The sequence below is a fragment of the Aquila chrysaetos genome, chromosome 7 (assembly GCF_900496995.4).
Source record: "Aquila chrysaetos chrysaetos chromosome 7, bAquChr1.4, whole genome shotgun sequence".
Classification (NCBI taxonomy): domain Eukaryota; kingdom Metazoa; phylum Chordata; class Aves; order Accipitriformes; family Accipitridae; genus Aquila; species Aquila chrysaetos.
The window spans coordinates 1,641,054-1,664,605 of record NC_044010.1 but is presented as its reverse complement, the minus strand read 5'-3'; the positions used below and the strand labels follow the sequence as shown (position 1 = coordinate 1,664,605).

The 23,552-nt window shown below is 39.6% G+C and overlaps 1 protein-coding gene across 2 annotated transcripts in view; it reads right to left on the bottom strand.

Annotated features, from left to right (window-relative positions):
* MAN1A2 (mannosidase alpha class 1A member 2) overlaps positions 1–23,552 on the bottom strand; it is a 145,747-nt gene that overhangs the window by 57,193 nt on the left and 65,002 nt on the right. For both annotated transcript variants that reach the window (XM_030020214.2, XM_030020215.2), the window contains exons 4-5: positions 21,109–21,227; positions 18,581–18,661 (exon numbers count right to left, since the gene is read on the bottom strand). In XM_030020214.2, coding sequence (XP_029876074.1) covers positions 18,581–18,661; positions 21,109–21,227 — 200 coding nt within the window. The remainder of the gene's footprint in view (positions 1–18,580; positions 18,662–21,108; positions 21,228–23,552) is intronic.

The following is a 23,552-nucleotide window of genomic DNA, read 5'->3' as shown; positions in this document are numbered from 1 at the left end:
ACAATATCCACTCCACTCTCTTCATCTCCCAAGCCAGTCATTTCATCGTAGGTTATCACGGTTGGTTGAGCATGACTTGCCCTTTGTGAATCCATGCTGGCGACTCCCAGTCACCTTGTTGTTCATGGGCCGGGGATTAGTTTTCCAAGATTAGTTGCTCCATCACCTGCCCAGGGATCGAGGTAAGGCTGATCGGCCTGTAGTTCCCTGGGTCCTCCTTCTTGCCCTTTTTGAAGGCAGGAGTGACCCAAGGGTGACGCCATTCATCTTGTGTGTTAGCTTTGGTACCCAATGATACATATTTTAACCTTAGCCTTTTAAGCTATTACACTTCCATATGGCATGCAGCTGTTAACACACAGAAGATTTACACAGGCACAGAGAAAGAAACGAGGCTTAATTCCTTAACTCTAACAGTCTCCAAAATTTTAAAACACTGCAAAATTCACCCTGACGCAAGTCCAGGGTCAGTTACTTCTGTTCACGCGACTGTTGCTGCAGAGTCCTCCTGTGCTATAAGAACTCTGGTCTCTCAAGAACCACAGGATAAAGCAGACAGTACATCATCCATACATATTAAATAACTTGCTGATTTACTTGTTTCATGAGCCAATAAATGCTTCATGAAATGTTCCTAAAAAAAAAAAGAAACCATACCAAAACAAAAAAACCCATTATCAAGCAAACTCAGAAAGTCAACATTTACGACTGCCGCCTCCTGCACCAACTCTGATTCAGGCCTCTCTTCCCTTTAAAGGTCTCTAAAGTCAAACCAGTTTTTCTGCACTAAAATAAAAATGCCTTTGTAAAGAGATTTTCTGAAACTCCCTTAGTTTTCAAAACATGCAGACTAGGTTGACATATTCTTTAGCTGGCAACACTGCACATAAGACTTCTACAAATACTTTTGTAAAAGAAAATCACACTGTATACCTCCCTGAAATATATGCTTTTGTTGACAATTTGAAAGAATGGTAGGAAGGCAAGAAAGGCTGTCCAGTTTCAGATGATGCATGAAATGAGGTGATGTAACGGTTGCCTCTGATCTAAAAATCAAGGCTACACAAGCCTAGCTATCCTTAGTATCTCTGTCTGGAGATTCAGAGATTCAGCTTGTAAAAAATTCCTAATGCAGTGTATCAGAATTATCCTGACTTCAAGGAAAAAGCTGCAACTGCACTCTGCATTCTACTTCTGAAACAAAAAGCTCAGTAAAGCCCGCAGGACTGTACAGGTCCATTCATACACCCAAGTTGCCAGATCTCCTCTTTCCTAGAGGCTCTAGACTGTTCTGAGATGAAAATAAAGGTCATGTTTTTTTGGAATACTGAATACAGGGACAGGTAAAGCACTAGCAAAAGAGATGACAAGAAACTACACCATCATATCAACTGATCTGGATGGACTAGACAACTGTATGGATTGTCCGGCTCACAGTTCACAAGCGAGTTTCACCACGTCTAGTCCACACAGGTGACTCGTGGGGGGTTACAAAAGCAACCCAGCCTTGGGTTGCCTTGCAGCCCTTGTCCCTCTGCAGAGACGACTCACGGGGAGCTGTGTAGACAGCTTAGCCCTGGGTTGTCTGATAAACCCTAAACTAAACAGGGCGGTGGCTGCACCATTCAAAGAACCAAAACCCGAACTGAGCCTTGAAATCCCTTAACAAATAGTATACCCTGAGTCTCAGTCCAACCACTATTCAATTGCCCGAGGAAGCAAGGTTAAAAAAAAAAAAAAAAAAAAAAAAAAAAAAAAGCTGGAGGGTTTCAGCTTCAGTTTCAAGTGACAGCCTTGTGTATTCAAACAATCACAGACCAGCAAAGGAAAGATAAGGGGAAACTCCACTCAGATATACATAATCCACTTAGGCATATATCATAATCCACTCAGACATAGTCATACACACCATTCCACAAGTCAGGGGATAAAACCCCTAAGATTCAGGTTGGAAATGGGGGAGTCACTTCTGCAACTATACAGTTGGGCTTGTGAAGGAGACCCTTCCCCCCTTGATCAGGACGTCGGTCGAGGTAGCTTCCCTGGGATTGAGAGCCCTTACCTGGAGGGGTAAGTGAATATTGTTTATGCTTAAAGTTTGTAAACACGTGTGTGCTTGTGGTTGTCTGTGAATCACTTGTGGCTGTCATAGTGTACTACTCTTCCTTTTAAAATTCTAATAGTGCATTCCTCCATTGTATCTGTAAAACCTGCAATAGTGGCGTGTTAAGTCTGTAAGTGAAGTTCAAATAAATCATTTGCTTGAACCTTGCAGTTAAGTCTGTGAGTGAAGCTCAAGTCGTTTGCTTGAACCTTGCAGTTAAGTCTTTTTCCGCCACAACAACCCAGGAAATCTATCCTAGTGGTAGTTGCTAAGTTAGAGTTGTACTGAAAAGCATTAAAATGCCTGTCTAATCGTGTTGTTCAGCTACAGTCTACAAATGAGCAGAAAAATAGACACAGAAAAATACTTAAACTGCATCAGTTAAACACAGATAAGAGATATTATCTAGTTGACTATAACTTTTCCTACTTACGTTTCACAAATTAGCAATTATGTGTTCAAATGCTGCTTCTTAGATAGAAGGTAATAAATACTACGGTGGTTTTCTACTATCAGCAGGGAAAGATTTGCAGACAGAATTCTTAAGTGATACTATCTTTATCTCTTACTGAAGTTTTCCAAAGCTGCTTTCCTGGACAACAGACATGAGGAATCTAGTTACTGTTCACTGAGGCATCTCTTAGGATCGAATGAAATATTCATTGGTTTCACACTATTGATATTTTTGAAAAATCCACATGAGAAAGTTTGTGCATATATCAGCTTATTAGAAATATTTGAAATTTTTGCTCTAGAAGATCTAAACATAAAAATTTGGCACGCACTGGACAACCAGCTGAACGCATTTAAACTACCTGGCACTGGCTAATAATACCTCAATTAAACTGCATCATTTCTATTCACTTCAATAGCCATATCAGCTTCCTTGGCATGGGTTTCATGCATATCTGAGTAGAAAAGTTACACATTCTCCGTTTTTAAAGGGCCTTCAAATCTGAGTCTCTTTACACCAGTCAGTCAACATCACAGATCACTTAAAATTCAGAATAAATGTGATGAAAATCTGGCATATAAATGCCTCCACATTCTGATCATTCCCGGAAGATATAATGCACTGTTTCTCATCCCGCCTAACTGAGCCAAAAACGATGGCAGTCTTGAGTTCATTTTCTCTTCTATTATTATTATTAGAAAGTTGCTTTCAGCCTAGGCAATTTTTGTGCTTTATCCTTCCTGCTTTTCATATCTCTGACTTCTTCACTCTAAGTTGACCTGCACAAGCAGTATTAACCTGCCAGATTAGTTACCTTTGTAAATAAATCGTCTCAGGACTAGAAGCAACAATCTTGAATTTGCACAACATACCAATCACAATCACTCATGCCTAAGCATGCTCTAAGGATGTAAGCAGGCTTTTAAAAGACTCTCTCTTCAGATGATTTCTTCTTGCTGTGGGAGCTACTGTAGCACAGGGAACCAGATGTGAGAGCACAGACAATGCCTGGCATCTGGCTTAAATGTTCTCCCACTAGTTGCCGGCAGCAAGAAAGACTGATTTAAAGAGTGTGGGAGAAGGGAATGGAGAAAGAGAAGGGAGAAAAATGAATCTGAACGGCCATCAGGAAACCAAACAAAAGGGCCGTCGAGGGACAGAAGATCAGTGTGGAGCTTTGCCAGCCGGGAAGCACAAGAGGTAAAAGATCGGGCTTCCAGTCCCCCTCCTCATCCAAGGTGAAGTGCCAGGGAGAAGTTGTTAAAAGAAGAGAGCAGGAATAGGAGCTGAAGGGAAGAAAGAAAAGGCATCAGGAGGAAGGACAGGGAATGAACGGAGGGCGAAAGCAGACAAGACATAACAAGGAACCATGGAGGGAGTGCCAAGAGTATAGTTGTAAGGACAGGAGTATGAGAAACACCCTGGGGAATCTGACAGGCGAAGAACGCTTTCTCATCTCCAGAACATATTCTTAGGACCTAGAATTGGCCCTAACATATCAGCCTCTCAACATGCCTTTGTAGCCAAACACATCCAGGCAAAGCAAATGGCAAAAATGAATCTTTGGTAGCTTGGGTTTTTTATTAATTAGTGATCTTTGGTATTTTGGTACTACCAGTTGTTCTACTAAATTGAGTAACAGACTGCATTATGTTCCTGAAGGTCCCAACCCAACTGATGATCCAGTCTCTCTGTTGTTTTTAAGAAGGAAAATCTGTATCAGGAACCCTAAGAAATGGTTCTGAAGTCAAGTAATTAAGCTGTTTGTGCTATACTTACAAGTCTTATAAGAATCCTTTTCATGCAATAAACATTATCTACCTTCTCTGATTATTAATCTCTCTTGACACTGGCTTTTTTTTTGGTAACACCTACTCCTAATGCTTTCTCCACTCATGTCAAGTATCTCCTTAATTACCCATATATTTTTCTCTGCCATGTCATCTTTTTCGTCCTTAGGCTCTGTGCTTACATTGTATCAATTTCTACTTTCTTTCTCAGTTATTCCTCTGTCTTCTGTTTCTCTTGAATGTGCTGCCAAGCTTTCCATTTTAAATTAATCTCGATTTCCCCTTTAGACTTTGCCAGAAATGACTCAGTCCCCTTTAGACTGTATTTTCCTTTATAAAAAAAGTTAAACAGAGATGAAATTACATATTGTTTCACACTACATGCACTCATTACACACACAGCCTCCCTCCTCCCATTGGTATGATGTAACAGATTGCAATGCAAAAATCACAGTCTAGAAAAAAATAATTTTAAAAATCACATAGCTTTTACATCTTCAAAAACATATCCTTTACATGATGTCAGATGCAAAAATACATTACATTGCACCTCATGAAAGTAAGTAAATGGTATTTTGTGGGTTTCCTTTTTTTTTGAACTGATGAACTGGCTTGTTTTCACAGATTTACAGACATACTTAGCTTATCTACAGTTAATATATCTATTAGGACCAAGTTCTGACAGAAAATTAGTTGGCAAACAAAAGCTATGAGCAATGAATTAGTAAGCACCGAATCTTCATAGTTGCATAAATTCTGCAAGGCACTTGAAAAACCAGACATTTAGTTTGAAAAATGGTGAGATAAACACACTAAACTCCTGCAGCATAATTTATAGATCTCAAGGCCAGGAATTGGACAAAAATTTTCTTTCATGCCATGCAAACAAAAATCAAAAAGGCTCATCAGAGCAACAATTTGATCATCTGTATAAAATAAAGCATAACGACCAAGCTTTTTTTATACAAAGCATAGTGACTACATCAATAAGTAGTATTTAAATGAAACATTTCTTGCAGAGATATATCTGGACTGAGTCATATACCACATACTGACTATTCGTGTGTCCAGGAGGCATAACTATCAGTCTTGAACCTTTGCGTGATTTTTCTACCGCCTCAAAGGAACATGATTACCAAGAAGTTTGCAGCCTACCAACAGTGGCCCTTTATTAATGACTTAAACAGAAAAAAATTCCTCCTTGCATTCAAAACTCCTATTTATAAATCCAAATGCTCATAGGTCTATTGCCACAGGATTTCATACCAAAAGTTCAAACTGAGCTGCTTGCCTTTTGTGAGTTCCACGTATTCTTCAAAGCCACACCTACTCACAACACATTCCCTTGTTCTGTTCCCATGTTGGTCTGGCCAACGTGGGTCGCTTGTTCTTCTTATAACTTGCAGCCTGCATCTACACCTTTGGCAACGTTAAAACGGATTTAATTTATACAGGCCAAGCTGAACGATTGATTAAATTTCTCTGGAGTTTTCTATTTATCTCAACATGAGCAAATCTACAGTCAGCTATAAATTCTTATGAGAATACTTTTATTGTCAAGTCACTACTACACTGATGATCTCTTACTTTCCATTAAGTGAATTTCTGGGATGGGGAGGAGGAGTGAAATCAAACTAGCTGGCTCAGCTCACAGATACCTAGGTCACCTTAAAGGACCTTTTCTGAAAATGGACATAAGTTGTGTTCTTTTGGGCTAGGCACTTATCTGCAATTTTGTATTTTGAATTAAAAAAAAAGAATGTTAATAGGCTAGGCAGCTTCTTGGTCATTTCTTTAAAGACTTGTTTGCTGATCACCCAATTCATACATGGTAACACAATACTACGGCAGACAGCATCCTCTTGATTCCTAACAGACTAGAAGAGTTAACCATCTTTATCATGTGATAGGTGTCCACATCATTAGAGGCAACATGATTTTTGTTAATATTTTTTGCTAGTTGTCAGTGGTTTTGCTTAGCAGTCATTGTAGCATTCGTGGCATTTATTTTTCTCTCGCAGTACCTGTTCTTGTCTAAACAGTTTTTAATATTCCAACTCCTTTTTAAGAGGAAAACATAATAGTTAGTACTGACTGAAAACAAGTTCCAAAAGGCACAACCAGCCAAAGGTGCCTGGTTTTAAAGCAGTATCATGACCAGAGTTGTATTTTTGTTTTGTTTTAAAGCAAAAAACGATCCTGCTGGAAGAAGTCTGTTGACAAAAGAGAATGCCATACTCCCTCTCTGGATCAGGTCAAGCATGAAAACCCTCACTGCAGGTGCTAACTTAGGAGGAAAGAACATAAGAAAACTCAGTGGGTAAAAAATTAATGTTACTGTGTCAACAGCAACACCAATAAATGAATGTCTGGAAAACTAACAGGTAAGATACCATGCTTGCTGTCACTGGTGCCCATCAGCATCAGTATGACTTAAACTACTGAAGAGGGAGCCAAAAACAAATAGACATCACCATCAGGTAATACGTGGCATGCGAGTAGTTACAAATGATCTATTCTTTCTCAGCTTTTATAGCCCTCTACAGAAACATGACCAAAAAGTGAGTTTTAAGAGTGGCTATCACTGCATAGTTAGTTTATTTTCTATTGCTAAAACAGCTTGTCCTTTATTTCCACCAGTTTAAAGCACGTTATACCAACAGGCAAACCTATTTCCAATCAGAGTAGAGGAAACAAAATTGTAACGAAGTCAGTTTTCCCCTTTTTTTCTGCTCTTCAGGTGCCGTGCAGTACAAAGGTGCAACAATAAATTGAGCTCAGCGTCATTTGCCCGTCAAGAAAATGTTTACTACAAGCCTAGTAAACGGAAACCGCACAAGGATTACAATCTGCACTGCAGCAAGCAGTGGCAATGCCAATATGTGACAATGCTTTAAAACTCAAGAAAAAAAGATTTTTTTTTTTTCAGGCTGTGTCCTGTTAGAGACCAGTGAGCTGTCACGACCACTTATGAATAAGCACCTCATCTCCTGGCAACACACTGAAATCTCATCCTTATTGGATAGGACATACACAATGCTGTTATCTCTTCCAAGATTTTAAACCTTTGAAAACTTAATTTAGATAAGCCCCTTCATAGGTACAGTCAAGACTTCTGTGAAACCAGTTCACAAAATATATTGTCTTGCTTAAAGATCTATATTTTATCTATTTAGGTCGGTTGTTGGGATATCCATTGGCATACATAACAATTTTACTAAGGAGTCTTCCTGAACAGAAGAGATGCTGCCTGTCAGTTTCCTGGAAAGAACTAGTTTGATTATCAGTTAATAGAATATCAGGTACTTAACAGCCCTTACTCTCTATTTCAAATGACAGATTTCAGGCTGGATTTATCCATGCGAATTACATTATTATCTTGCCCAGAAAGATATGTCATTTTGATGGTGTTTATAAAGATAAGAAAGACAATCACATAAAGGAGCTACTTTATAGCTAAGGCTGGCAAAGGTAAACACAGTAAATTATTAATATTTTTTGTATCGCAAATACCATAAATAAGTTTGTTCAACAAAAATACAACAATAAGCTACCCTTTTTATTTTATTAATAAATCAGCAGCAGACAAGAACACTTTGTCATAATGGTGTAAGTGTCCTCCTGCCAATATCCCACAACAGCCGTTGGAATAATACTCACTTTGTTTTCCTTACTTGATGCCATTTCTCAAACACAGCCATGTACGCCGCACAACAACTGACCCTCTATCCAGCTACGGTCTTCTGTCATTCCATGCATTATTGCTAGCAGGAATATTTTATTTGCCACTACCAGTCACACCAGGAGTTTTAATGATTTGTGAAGCTCCACTTCGTGAAAAAAAGCAAGCAGTCAACAGGTAGCTTGTGCACTCTCTCCACAGGCGAATGCTGTTCTTACCAGATAAGATGCTTAGTTACTCTAAAGGCAAGATGGGGTTACTCCTGCACACCTTACAAATCTCTTTATGGACTGCTAACAAATGAGCTCTAGGCAAAGCATTCAAGCATCACTTACTAATCCTAATCCCCAGGCACTTGTTTTACAAACCAGAACATAGGCAAGAACTGGAAACAACGCCCGAATCCTGCTGCAAACAGCTGCAGCTGAACTTTTATGGGGAGGAACTCAGAAGCTGTGGACTCAATGTTTGGTTTCATTAGAGACTTCCTGTAAGACACTAGTCAAGACAGTTAAATCTGAGTTTTCAGAGACCACCACGAGCTACCACATTCCTTTTTCTGCTTCCTCTTGCTTCAGAAAATACGCTGAGTTTTCAGAAGCTTTAAGGACTCTTAATCTGTAAACGAGGGCCATAGGCTCTCAGCGTGCTAATTGCTGAGAAAAGATAGTCATACTTCTGTTCACTGAAGCACCCCAAATCCAGTGAACACCTCCAGTATTTTTATCTTTACATCTATCCACTACGCGATTACTGATGTCTGAAATTAGCACGATAACACGTACTCTTACAAGAATATCGTAAACCTTCATGAATGAACATTCACAGGACACATAGCCAGTACCATTTTACAGAAAAGATTGAGAATAGAAGGTTCCTCCTGGGTACGTACAAAGATAGGTGTTAGACACACACACATCCCTGCCAAGTCTCCGGCACACACGGTATGAGTGACGACCAGCTCTTCCCCCGTGATCTCCCCTCTGGCTGGGTTTGCATTTCATGCATTTGCAGGACAGGGCAATACTTCCCAAGTACCCTGTGACCTACCGACCGTCTTGGATCTGGAACGGAGGAGTGGCTGTGGCCCTGTTATGCGGTCAGCAGACACGCTTCTTTGGGGGAAACCCACACTCAAAACCACCACCTTAGAAGATGCATTCTAGAGCCCATGGATACAATGAAAAAACCCCACAGAGCAAGCATATCAAAACAAGCAATGACTTCTTGAGGATCAGAAAATAGGCTTACCCACTGAAACAAGCGCTAAAGAAGAAATAGTACAAAAACACATCAGTAAAGCCCTCATCTATACAGAAAGACAGAATTAAGTTATGCCAAACATTAACTGCAAAAAGTGATGTCATGTTTAAAATAATTCAAATCAAAATTTCAGTTAAATACATTCTCAACTGCCCTAAGTTATTCAGGCTGAAAGAATCAAGCTTCCCAAAGGCAAAGCTCAGAAAGACAGGGAAAGCCCACACATTTAAAGGCTCCATCTTAATTTGGATAATATCTAGGTACCTGAAAGAAAGTCTGCAGTGAAACAAAAGAAAATCATGTAATAACACATTCCTCCGACTCTCTTAGCCCAGGTTAACTACATCTCTTCAGCCTCAGAACAATGATCTGCATTTTGCATCCTGCCTTCTCCTACCTGGAGACACAGATGCTCCAGCAAGCGCCTGGATACGCTTGCTCCAGGTACTTTCTCTCAACGTTAGAGGATTTTGTTTCCTGCTCTCAGTATACATGGGATCTCGCTCAACTCCTAACACACACAACATGAGAGAGCAGAAAATAAAGCATGCTGGGAACACACAGTGGAAATGTCAAAAGGCTTAAATAAGGCTGAAAGTTTATGAAGGTACTACAAACAGAAAGAATATTTATCAGTCAAAGTCTGGTATCAAAGGACTTCATCTTCCAATTCACACAGTCGTGGGAAGGGGGAAGGAGTCACTATGAGAAAAGCTGCTATTCAAAGGAGTTTACCAAACCCCCCAGGTGACACCAAGCCCCAAAAGGTGATGATAGCAATGAGGGCTTGCCACCATGGTGAGCCACACAGTGTCACAGACAAGGGTGGGACTGTAGCCATGGGGAAGGGGTGGACTTGACACACAGAAGGCAAGAGACTCCTTAGCTGGGGAGATGCAGGTAACTCTGTTAATGATCAGTGGATGGGGCTCATTTCTGCTTCGCTAGGACTTGCTACGTAACAAGTAAGTATGCCTAGTCACTCCGGAAAGACAAACTTTCTTGAAGCAAGGAATGAGTAAGAAGAGGTCCCACAGCATGGAGAATATCTTGAAGATAGTGGCACTGCTTCTCCCACTCCTGCTGCTCTTATCTCTTCTGAAAATGCCGACTCAGCAAATTGGACTCATCAAAGTTACCCCAGAGATGGGAGGAGATTACTGGAGACGCTTCCTGAAGAGCAGGGATAGCCAACCTTGGTGGTTCCAGCCCCATCAGAAATCCACCTCCTCAGCCTTGTGTTGTCTTCCTTCCTTCCTTCCTTCTTTTTTGAGGATGATGGTGATAGCAGGGGCCTCATCACTAGAACTGCCTGAGAGAGAAAGGGCAACTGCAGTGTCTTTGAGAGCTCCAGGGAATAAATGGTACCCAAGGATTATTAACCCTCAGGGGAGATGCCACAGTATCCAGAGACAGTGGACATGCCTATGACTGGGATCACTGTGAAAAGTTCACTATTCCTGTAGATTCGTTCAAAAATTTGGACTTTACCTATCTATTCTTCAAGAAGCTAGACAGACATTGCCATGTAATATGAGTATCACGTTCGTTCTAGCAGTGGGTATAGTAACTGCTGGAGGCTATTGGGCAGGAGCTATAAAGGAGAAGCGACAGCAATTCATCAAATACAACTGTAAAAAACCAGAAGATTTTGAACACACAGCAATCAACTCTCGTCTCTTCTTTATTTGAAAAAAACATAGCAACATTGTTCCTTTATCTTGTTTATGCTTTATTGCTCCTATGATCATTTAGTGTCTTTAATTACAGGATTATTCTGCATATATGCACCACTTGGGCTCTACAGCTCTCTGTCTCCTTCATTGAACAAATGCCCATTTGGAGAGCAGAAAGTTTGTTTACAGTGTCTTCACAAAGGCTTGGCAGTGAAGAAACTGTTCCTAGCAGGGCTCAGCATCTTCACTACTGTCTTTTGGATGGTCTTCAGAAATGAGGAACAATGGGCCTGGATCCTGCCAGATGCTAGGAATCTCCATCTGCCTTTACGAGCTCAAAGAAGTTCACATAGCCTATATGGAACTGCAGCTTGTTTCTGCTGGCATTATCTGTCTATGATGTCTTCCTTGTACTTATCGCTCCTCCACTAACCAGGTGTGGGGACAGCATAATGGAAATTGTAGCTCTTGGACTATTTGATTCAGCACACGATGAGAAAACCCCATTTCTACTGAAGATTCCAGTAGTATGGTACCCTACAACAGGTTCTGACAGACCTTTTAGTGTCCTACGCCTTGAGGACATTGTAATTCCTGGTCTCCTGGTAGCCTGCTCTCCCAGATTTGACATTCAGGCACACTCATTACGGATCTATTTTGTAACTTCTACTGCAGCTTATAGCTGCAGTCTGCTGGCAAGCTTTGCTGTTTCAGCATTAACACAGATCAGCCAGCTCTTTTCTACTTGGTGCCATTCATTCTTATTGCTTGCCTGGTTGTTGCTTTTTTGCACCAGGAGTTGAAAGCATTTTGGACAGGCAGTGATTTTACAAAGCAGCCCTCCTGTCCTCCCTCAGAAATCAGTATCAACTACCCTGATGCCCCAAAAAACCCAGATCCATAAATGTGACTGAAAGAAGTGGAAGAATATATAATCAATCATATACCCAATAAAGACCAATTAGATAATTTGTGTTGAAAAAAAATAATTTACTAATATCAACATACATAGTGAAGAGAAAACCTCATGTTACCCAGAGAAAAAGCAAGCACTAAATGTGACTGATCTTGAACAAAATCTTAAATCAGAGAACTGGATAGATACCATGGGAGATGAAAGAATTCCAGAGCCACATCCTGAGAAACCAGCTATACAACATGGCTGATTTCCAGGTAACAGAGTAACCCTTCCTGGAAAGAGACTTTAAAAGGCTGTATGAACAGACAGCTCCAATCTAATGATAAAAGTGTAACTGGCAATATCATCCTTTTTTTATGAAATGGAAGTGCTTTATCTTATTCGGATCTTTGTATATACATGATACTCTTTCATTAAGCATTTCTATCCCGATGCCATTACATAAAATAGAGTGATATCAAGATATTTTATTAGTGTTGCATAAGAAGTTAAAGATAACCATAAAGAACACAAAACATTCTTATACAGTAAGTCTAGGGAATTAACTTGGAATAAACATAAAAGAACCTACTGTTCTAGGGAAAATGCTAAATAATGCCTTGATAGGCATCACTGAAAACTATAAAAAACACAGATTCATAACTAAAGAAAAAAAACTATATTTGTGCCAGGATGATGCATGAGAGAAAACAAATATCTCAATGCAGCCACAAAAAAGATGATTTTGTTGCGCTTTTGTTTTGGGTTTGGGGGGTTTTTTTGTTTGTTTTTTGTTTTTTAATTCATGTAAGGCTAATTTTCATCCTAAACTGCCGTACTCAATGTTTACTCTAAAATAGGCATACGGAGCATTTAACTTCTACTTATTTGTTATATTATCAACTATCTCACAGTCCCCCCCAAGCACAGTGAAGCCCATGTCTATTTCCTACAGAAGTTAAAGGATTGTTGTAGAGATTACTGAGAAACAGACTGGCTCAATTTAGATAAGAAGTCATTATATATTTTACCGCCAGTATATTAATTTGGCCTGTTAACTCCATTTGACAGACAGAAAAGAGGAAGCATAGTGGTGCCTGTGAACTCAGAAGGTGGAAAACCTGTAGTTCACACCCCTTACAAGATGATGCTTCCTTTTTGAACAAAATGCAAAATGTAAAAATTTTACCCATTCTGTCATAACCCGGGGTGGAAAAAGGGAGTGCCTAGTTCTCACAGTATGGCTCCCAGCCACCTTCTACTAAGCAACTCTCCTAAACCCTGTACCTCCAAAAATATTTTAGTAGTAATTCTTGATTGAGTGTAGGCACAACGAATTTTGCACGTCCGACTTAAAGGTTTAGGTACTTAGAGATCATGCCTATCAACATACAGCTTAATAAGCAATAATGATGAGTAAAGTAAACACTTTGTATTGGTTGCTCAGTGGAAACTGGGAAGAAACCTCTGGCATACAGCAAAATACAAGAGATCCTGCCTGGACATACAGCACTCCCAGGAGATCTGATGCTTTTTTCTTCTGCTTTTTATCAAGTCTCTCTTTCTTTCTTTGGTTTGACAGTATAATTTAAAAAAAAATTCCAGTATACAGTAGACACCACTGGTACTGGGGACCCCAGTACTGTATGCAGCTCTGGGGTCCCCAGAACAAGACAGACATGGACCTGTTGGAGCAGGTCCAGAGGAGGCCACAAAAACAATCAGAGGGATGGAACACCTCTCCTGTGAGGACAGGCTGAGAGAGTTGGGGTTGTTCAGCCTGGAGAAGAGAAGGCTTTGGGGAAACCTTATAGTGGCCTTTCAATATATAAAGGGGGCTTATAAGAAAGAGGGAGAGAGACTTTTTACCATGGCCTGTAGTGATAGGAAAAGGGGCAATGGTTTTAAACTGAAAGAGGGTAGGTTTAGACTGGATATAAGGAAGAAATTTTTTATGATGAGGGTGGTGAAACACTGGCACAGGTTGCCCAGAGAAGTTGTGGATGCCCCATCCTTGGAAGGGTTCAAAGTCAGGTTGGACGGGGCTTTGAGCAACCTGATCTAGTTGAAGATGTCTCTGCTCATGGCAGGGGGGTTGGACTAGATGTTCTTTAAAGGTCCCTTCCAACCCAAACCATTCTATGATTCTATATTCCACTGCTTTAGCATATATTCATTATATATTTCAATAATGTACTCTGGAGAAAAGCCACAGGCTCAAAGCTTCAAAAAAGCCCCCAAGAACCTCAAAAGCAATGACAGATTGGGAACTCATTCCTACACAGGAGCTGAGACAAAGGCAGCACGCTCTTATCGCTGATAATACACACCTAGCCAGACACCAGATGGCCTGTCCACGATCAGCCAGGAAAAACTTAGTGTGCAGAGGATTTAAACAAGGGCCTCCCAGATTGCAGACCTACTGCCCCTGCCACCAGATAGACCTCAGGGTTGTTTCAACTTGAGAAGACTGAAACAGAATGCACAGGCAGATTTCCCACTGTGTCAAGTTTCACAGGCATATCTTGATTTTCTTCTGTTCGAAAGGCATTCTGACATGGAAAAATGGAGAAAGATGGTGATTTTCCCCAAATCAGAAGAACTACCTGCTAGACAGAGAAACAATTTTGTCTCTCTAGATCAACAGAAAGGTACAGTGAGGTGAGACAACCAAGACATTCGGCCAGAGGGACATGAAAACGCACCCTCCTCAGACTTCAGCTTTACGTGCTCATCACTCAACGAAGTCCAACAGAAATTCCCACATGTAAAAGGCTGAGTTGTTAAAAAATTCACAGCTATCATGTTTCACAAAAAAAGGCCTGTGACTCAACACTGGACAGGACAAGCCTACAGCATTTTAAGCCAAGTTGTCAGTTGCTAAAACCAGCAGCTTTTCTTTGGTTGTAAGGGAGATGTATTTCCTTATTCTCCCATCCACTGCTGTGGGTAAGAGGGAACTCTTACTGAAAGAAGGGACAGCAACACCCACAAACTTAATATGAAAGGTTTAAAATTTTACCATCAACTGTAACCAGCATCATTAAAACCATGATCACAGTTGATGCTCCTCTAAGTAATACCAGTAACATGACAGCTAAAATATAGCATAGAGACCACAGAGTCGTGCCACTAGACATGCTAAATAATTTTTAAAGACCAACATGTTTCTAATAAGAGCATTAAACAGGACAATTTTATCTAAATTAATAGCCAGCTGTACTTGAAAACTATGATCAATATCTACCATTATGACTCACAATCAGACAAAATCCTATCAAGCACAATTATCCTCTCCATACAAAGGGCAAAAGCATATAGATAAACCATGCTAAATATCAAATTCTCCAAATGTGGCCACTTAAAAATGACTGAACTTCCACAGCTGATGCTGAGTCTTGGACACTTTCTTCTATGGTTGTTGCTATTGCATCTTTCACAGCACTAAGTGATAGGAGTCAAAATGAAATAAGAATGTCTTTTATAACCGTCACCAAACAGCAGTAACTCTTGTTGTGGACCTAAGCAGAATTTACATAAATTAAAAGGGGAAAACCAGAATTAATTCCAAGCAGCCTGTTCATTGCACTGGATCTATTTTTCAATACATCAAACAAAAAAACATGCAGAAGTATGGAAATTAGTATGAAAACCTTCTAAACCAGTATCTAGCAACAGTCTTACAGAAGTAGAGGCTTGGAGGAAGGGAGATGGGGATTGGAATATCAAGAAGGTGAGGGAAGGGAATATGAGCAAGTAAACGATAGCTTGATGGACAAAGGAAGGATACCTACCAGTAGATAGAGACTCCCTTAGAGGCATAAGCCCATGTGCATGTTCTCAACCTGATCAGGCAAAACATCCAAACAGCTGGGATCAAGCTTGCCTATCTTAGCAGCGGCTAAGAAGTGTCTCCTCACATGTCTGAATGCAGTAAAAAAAGAAATTAAGCATGCCCCAATCCTGAGCTAAGGCATACCTTCCCTTCTTGGGAACAGAAGGGAGAAGACCACATTGGACATCACGTCTCAAACAAACCTGTTTCCAACTCCAAGGGGTTCTCAGAGGCAGGTCTCTCTTCTGGGCTCAATTACTGAAAAGCCTCAAGTTCCCTGGCTTGTGTTATCCACACTGACAAATTGCAGAGAAGCCATCCAACTTGGCGAATGAAGTATTGTCTCAGGTACCTGAAGCAGTCCTATCCACCACATTCTTTTGAAAGAAATACAGTCTGAGCACTTTTTTTAGGAGTTGTTCTTTTGGAAAATAAAGATAATGCATATGAACACTTGAGAGGAATAATCTTCTACCACAAGTCATGAAGCAGTTAAAGTCCATTGGAGAGACTGATGCCATAAAAATATTTTTAAAAACAAGAGTCAGCCCAGTGGCCAAAATTTAGGAAGGACAGAAGGTAAAAGCTTTCTAAGAAGGAAAGAAACAAAATGTGTTGATGAAAACTCTTTAAGCAAAGGAGCTTGTTCTGACTCTACCAAGCGGTTAGAAGCAACTGAAAAGGAATACTCAGCTTCACAAATGCAGGCAAAGCATGCGTTCTGGCAGTCTTTGGCTGCACCCATCTGCATATTGGGGCAAAAATTTTCTTGTTAAGGGGCTTGTGCACGAGTGTGGTATTGGTCTATACAAACAATCCAGCTACCGATGCGTGATCTTTACTCTGATGTTTTTCATGTTCGTGGTAGATGACTCCAAGGAGCACGCTCCAGTTTGAGTAAGTTATCCAGAGACAGGATCAATGTTCCTCACTGAAAAGATGATGTGGGACTGCTCCACTCAATGCTTGAAGGCTTCAGTGATCCCACAGTACTTAATGTGATGTGAACTCCAAGCAACAGAAATACAGATTTCTGGAAAGGAAGCATCCTTCAACATGCTGCTGAGGTCACTTGCACTACAGTAGGAACTTCCATGACTACTCCTAACATTCCAGCTTAGCTACTTCAGCTGCTGCTTGGCACAAGTTGAAAAGCACATGCAGCTTAGACTGCTCTCCGTGAAACTTCTTTGCTGCAGAAATAAAAACACAAGCATTTTTCCTTGCTTATGTCCGACAGCAAAAGAAAGCTTCTGTTCTGGGGGCCTTCAAAAGAAAACTGGTAGGTTAATAATGCTGACCTAGATGAAATTCAGAAGCTGCCTCACGTTAATATTTGGGTTGATCATTCAGTGATTTTTATGTCTTCTTTTGTTAGGACAAAACTGTAAACTAACAGAGCTTGAATTTTACCACTACTCTAACACAAGTGATAGCTTCTACAAAGGCTGTCTTCTTGAAGAGGTGCCACAGCAACCAATTTCAAAGGCTGACTTGTAACACTGGGGAATATGATCACTCCCTCAGGGTAAAATCCTTACTGAGCTGTGGAGGAAACCGATGGAAAATCTAAGCATGACAGATTCTGGAGGCAGAGAAAGGCTCACTGCCACGAACGCAAGACCAGCTCTTCAGTTGCTACAAAGGAAAGAGAGGGGCAAAATTATATGCTTCTCCTTTCCTCTGGGTCTCCTATAATGGACACATGAGCCACTATAGCCGAAAGGACTGCTTGCAGCTGATCCCTCTGCAGACAGGGGGCTTGGAGACTGGACAGTGGAGAAGGTGAAGCAGTAGTACATGATGAAAAATAAACTAGCAATTTCTTTCAAGATACGCACTGGATTTTTGCTTTGCCACTAAGCTCTTCTTTTAAAGAGAAGACACACTTAGAAGAGAAAATTCACAGATCCCAGGATGATGCCAAAGACCTCAAGAGCCAAAAAATATGGGGCTTTCTCCTGGTTATTTTTAGGGCTGCAGGCTTAAAATCCTCGAGAACTTGTTGATACGTATGTAGTGCTCCCCTAAAAAAAGGGGGAAGATACATAGGGACACCTGAAAGTGAATCAAACCTCAAGCCATGAAGTATGGCTGAAAGCCTGCTGTTTTAGGCATGGGGCTACAGAAGGGCCATGAAAAATACAGGATAAAACCAAACAAATCAAAGACAGAGGCAATAGATCAAAAGACAGGTAGCTGATAAGACATGAGAAGAGCTATGACTTAATCTGTAGGTTGCGTCAGGCTCCAGCCTTGTTAAAGTATGTGAAGTAAGAGGTCACAGCAATGTTACTGCTAGACCAAAGAAGTCCATGGTTGCAAGTCTTTGGGTATATGCATCCTTTCAATCCAAGCATGTCTTTGCATAAGTGCTCAGAAGTGTAAGTCTCTGATCTTTTTTTAATAGAAGTTTCAAAAGTGGGATGAAATTGGCTTGACATTTCTCAGTTTGTCACTGAGAAAATGGTAAGAAGATTGTGTAGTGCTTTTGTGAAGCAAACCTACGGCCTTGCAGGACAAGTGACAATACTATTATTTCTACCTTCATGGAGTTACAGAATATCAAACCAAGTTATTTTTGGCATGAGAAGCTAGTCACTTGACATTTCAGGCTGATGTTTACTTGAGTGGATATCTTTTGAAAACACCTTGATAAAAGAAGCATTTCAAAGCTCTAACAAAGAGTCCTAAATTGGCTGACACCTGTACAGAAACAAGCTTTAAAGATTCCATACTCTAATATGGTTATTTTAGACAACTTACTGCTGTAAAATTACTTTGAAAACTACTGAGAAACCAAGATTCTAGAAAATTCTTCATATGCAACATTTGCGAGAATACATTAAATTTCACAGACACCTTCCAGTCTCCTTACCTCTTGTCCTGAAAGGTAGTATGCTGCTAGAAGACCGCCAATGAAGCGAATATTGACCTCAAAAACAGACACTTCAGAATTCTAGAACAGAAAGAAAGTGTAAATAAGTAACCAACTCCCTAATCAAAGAAGAAAAAAAATCACCAAGGCAGAGGCAAGTACATACCCTAAACCAATCCACGTGCAAGGGTTTGTACTGTTTCAGTGTCTAGATCCATACTGAAATTCCTGTGCACATCTTCACAACACCAAGTGATAATTCTAGTTATAGCTTCAACTGATATTTAAAAATCAAATTAGTTTTTCTCCTGCTCTCTAATTGCATTTTGTGGTGATAATATGATTAAAGTTGTTTGGGGATGGTGGGAAAGAAGGCAAGGCCTGTGCATTTCCATAATTCAGCATCTTTTCTCTTACATTTAAGCATAACACCAAATCTTCTGGGTTTACAGGATAAACTACAATAACAATTAGAGAATTCCTGTAATGTGCTTTCTTAACCTAAATTACCAATGTGCAATTGCAAATTCAGAGCTCCAGTTTAACATAGTCTCTGTCTAGGAACAGCCTTCATGTATTTAATGTTACGACAACAAGTACTGCAAGACCACTGAGAAACTCAAAGAGAATAAACCATTTTACTGCCTTCCTTCACATTAATATCCTTGGGCTAAATTCACCAGTATCTTTTGACTCATTTAACCCACTGAAAAATTAAGAGGAACTAGGTAGTTTTAACATCTTTCTGCCTCCCTCTGCGTCCCATTCACTCCTTTGCCTGCACACACCCCATCTGTCTCTCCCTCATAAACTTCTCTTCATTCAACCCATTAGCCACAGAAAGGTACTTTATTATTAAAAGATTTTGAGATAAGGGAGACTTTTCTTTTTATCCAGAAAAATCACTACAATGTACACTGTACAAGTTGTCCCACCAATTAGCACAGAGTTGAAATTATATTTATAGGTATGTCTTTCCTTTCACACTATTTCTATGGCACCTGCGGTTGTATCATGCATTTTGCTTGTATCCAAAATAAATGCATTTTGCACACCTTATTTATTTCAGAAAGATTATGTGAAACCTTTAAAGATCTCCTCAAATAGCACTAATGATTAAAAGTCTAAAGTCTGAACTACTCCCAAATGTAGGTTTTTAGTAAAAGATGTATTTTTATTCACATACAGGTGATAAAAGAAAAATATCAACAATGTAGCATATGATTCCACTTAATACATATTAAAGTCATGAATCACATAAGCAATGGTACAGTGTAGAATGAAACCAATGATTTCTATTTCCCAGTAATAGAATCCAAGAGGAACAAATTTATGTACTTATTTATTTATAAACTTCAAGACATATAAGGAAATTACTCAAGTCTGGTGTATATATAAGGCAACTTATTAACCTTCAGAAATGTTTTTTGATACACAGGAAGCTGTAATTGAACCCCAGTGGGTCATGTAGATTTCTTCCACCCAAATCCTAGTTTAATTCTGCAAATTTATATTGAGATTGCCTCAGATCAGAAAAAAGTTATGGAAGTAATTTAGTTCACCCTCATAATGGTACCATTATGTCTACACTGTCTCCGATATATTTAGGGTCTTCAGTTTTAGACTGATTCATTATCTGGCACTAACCAAAAAAAGCAGAGCAGAATTTCTTTAATGTTTGCCAGACAGTCAATGTGTAAAACAAAAGGAAAAAAACCAAATAATGTCTGAAATGTAGGTATATAGTCAGAATTGAGCAGATGCTGACTGTTGTTTTTATATTATATCCTACATTTCATTTTGTGCATTACTGAATGAAAAATTATTTTTGGAACTGTAGGGCAAGTCCAAGGATTGAAATACAAGTTCCGTCACAGAGGCTGTGGCAGTGCTAAAATTAGTAATAAGAACACTAATCAATAAGTATAAAACAGAGCCATTTCTTCCATTTAACACTTCCAAACTCTGCACACACGAAGAATGTCAGATACTATATGACCAACTGGGAAATTCTTGTGAGAGGTTCAGAACCTGTAGGCAAACTAAGACGACTCAAGTGACATTCTTCATATTAAAACATCTTAAGCACATGGAAGAAGAAGAGATTATGTTCAGTAATTTACACACCATGGTTTGGGGGGAAATTGTCTTCCACAGCTCAGTTATTTCCAACTACTATCAGCTAGTAAAGCCTCATCTTTCTGCCTTCATTTCTGATGCCCTGTTGGTTCTCCCTGACCACTCTCCCTTTTTTCCATTATCCAATTATAATTTGTACTTTGAAAATAGAACATATAGCTGTATCTTTACTTGTAATTAAAGTGTGAAAGGGTTAGGGTAGTTTTTTGTTTTGTTCCCCCCCACACCCCCCCAAATAAAGTTGCAAACACAGAGAACTTAACTAAAGCTTACATCTGATACTTTGAATCCTAAGTTTTTTAAGTTCCAGCTGAAAGACCTCTTCTGTCTCCCCCCAAGAGGAACACTCTGAAAAGGACTAGAGAAATATTAGGGCAAGCTCTACTCACCACGCTGAAATCAAGATTTTTGTCAATCCACTCTTGTCCTTCTCTGAATTCATCGTGAAGCCCCATGATATAAAGAGTATCCAATGCATCTACTATGGTAGCACCCATTTGTGAGTTTCCTACACGCAAAAAGAAGGATTTCTATTACAAGTTATTATTTCAATACCTTTCTTAAACATCACGAGCATGAGAAAATAACCCAAGCAGTAGCAAAGCAAAGTTACTACAAAGATAACAGCACAAAGAATAGTCAAAATGAGCAAGGAATAGCAGCTATGTAAGAGGATCACACTTCTCTTTCAAAGCATCAGTCCTCTGGCACAGTTTGGCTTCTGGGGAGAAAAGAAGACTAAAAATAGGAAAAAAAAAACCAACACAAAAAACCACAAAAAAACCACGCCACGTTCTCATCTGCTTTCCTAACCTGAACATGAGCAATTGTACTTTGACACAAAAAAAAAGGGCAGGAAGACATTCAGCTTCAAAAAGCTATCAGGAATTCTATGACAGAAGTGTCAAAAAAAAAAAAAAAAAAAAAAGCACATGCAAGGTAAAGCAATCGGTACTTGCAGTAATGCCTTTGCATGTCCCAACATTTACTACTGAAATGTTCAAAGTTTTGCAATTATGGAAGCTACCTAGTCCCCGAGAGCAGGGATGCCCTGGCTTGGGTTGACTGATGAAGCCGCAGCCCCAAGATGTTCTCCTTGCTCCCTGTAGGGACCCACACTATGAGCTGCTAATGGATTCCTCAACTGTCACCATTTAAAGTGGAGCATTTAAAGCCAAATAAAAATCAATGGTGCTTTACCCTAAAATACCATTCACTTGAAACAGCAGCAATTTAGAGTTGATTGATGAGTGACTCATGGGCTTGTACAAGGTAGGCAGGGCGAAGAGGTGGCGAGCCATTGCCCATGTTAGCCTTGACCTCCTTAGGCCATCCCAGCTTAAGCTGTTGCCCTTACTAGGCAGAGGGCTTTGCTTCTGGAGGAAAGCAAAAATTACCATGGGTTTGTTTATTTTCATGGAGTGTATAAAACCTTCCTACACATTAAGAAAGTAGCCGGATTTCACTGTTCATACCAGTATTCTATAAAACAGTACAGTAACTATATGATTAGCAATTTAATGACAGTAGTCTCCTAACAAGCCAATTTTATTTATTTTTAATGTGCTTTTCATCCACAGTGGAATCTCTACAGCACAGTGTTCCTGCTTGGTTGTTTCCATTCATTTATTTATGATTTTTATATGTGTAGAGATTTTTTTTTTTTCCCCTCAAGCATAACAATAACTGAATAAAGCCATCACCCCCACTGTATTTCTTTTACGCACCTAAATGACTGATACTTACACGCAAGCTTAACTCCATTTTCAGGGATTTCATTCCCCAAATAAAAAAAATTAAACACAACAGTTTCTATGACAAAGTAATCAACTAATTTCTTCAAAAACAGCTATGCATCTGTTTTAATTAATTTAAACTAGATATGGAAAGCCTAAAGTTGGTGGTGTTTGTTACAAACATTCAAGTACAGATTGGGACACACTACCTTTAACAAGATTAATTGAAAGACATATCCTTTGACAAATTGGCCACCAGGCATACCTATAACTCTCAGGAAATGAATTCACCGTGGTGCATAAGTACTGTAAGGTTTAATGCCTTCAGCCAAATGACAAATTCCATTGCTTGTGCTGAAGTGGAATTTGCTTTGAGTAGAGCTACAGCATGCACTTAACTTTGCACCTTCTCATAAGCATAATGTGATAGTTATCTAATTTATCACTTCAAAAATATGCAAATCAGACCACGACACAAGGACTAACTTCAGTATTAGCTGACAAGGTATTTTTAACAAAGTTGGAATGTGTTATACTGCTATGGCACTCAAATTAATTTCTGTTCCTTTATTTAAACCACATTGATAAAATTTTGAAACACACAAGGTGTTTGAACAAATTGGGATACACAGCCTTGGGAAATCCTGAAAGCTCCTCTTGTAACAGTTTCAAAAAATAAAAACCTTCTAACTTAAACACAACTGTAACTACATCAGTAAGCTCTCATATTCTACAATTGGCATGGGGTGAGAAGAATACATTGCATGGGGATGGACTGGTGTGTCGTTGTTACCCCCAACCCCAGAAAAAAAGTTCAGACACCTCTGTACAATCAGCCACAGTTCTCTAGATCTCAGAAGTACATTCAAGTGTCCACAAGAGATGACAGCAATATGTTGGGCATGAGAATATCTGCTTTCCAGCTCTCCAGAAAATATCTTCAAATATATAAATTTAAACAACCTTTTTCATGGAGTTCTCTGCACAAAACCATGAAAGAAGGGCCACAGAAATGCAAAAGCCCATGATTATTTTTGCCATCTGAGGAATCCAATAGATGCATCCAGAGATGGAGAGAAGAAAGGCCAGAACTGCTG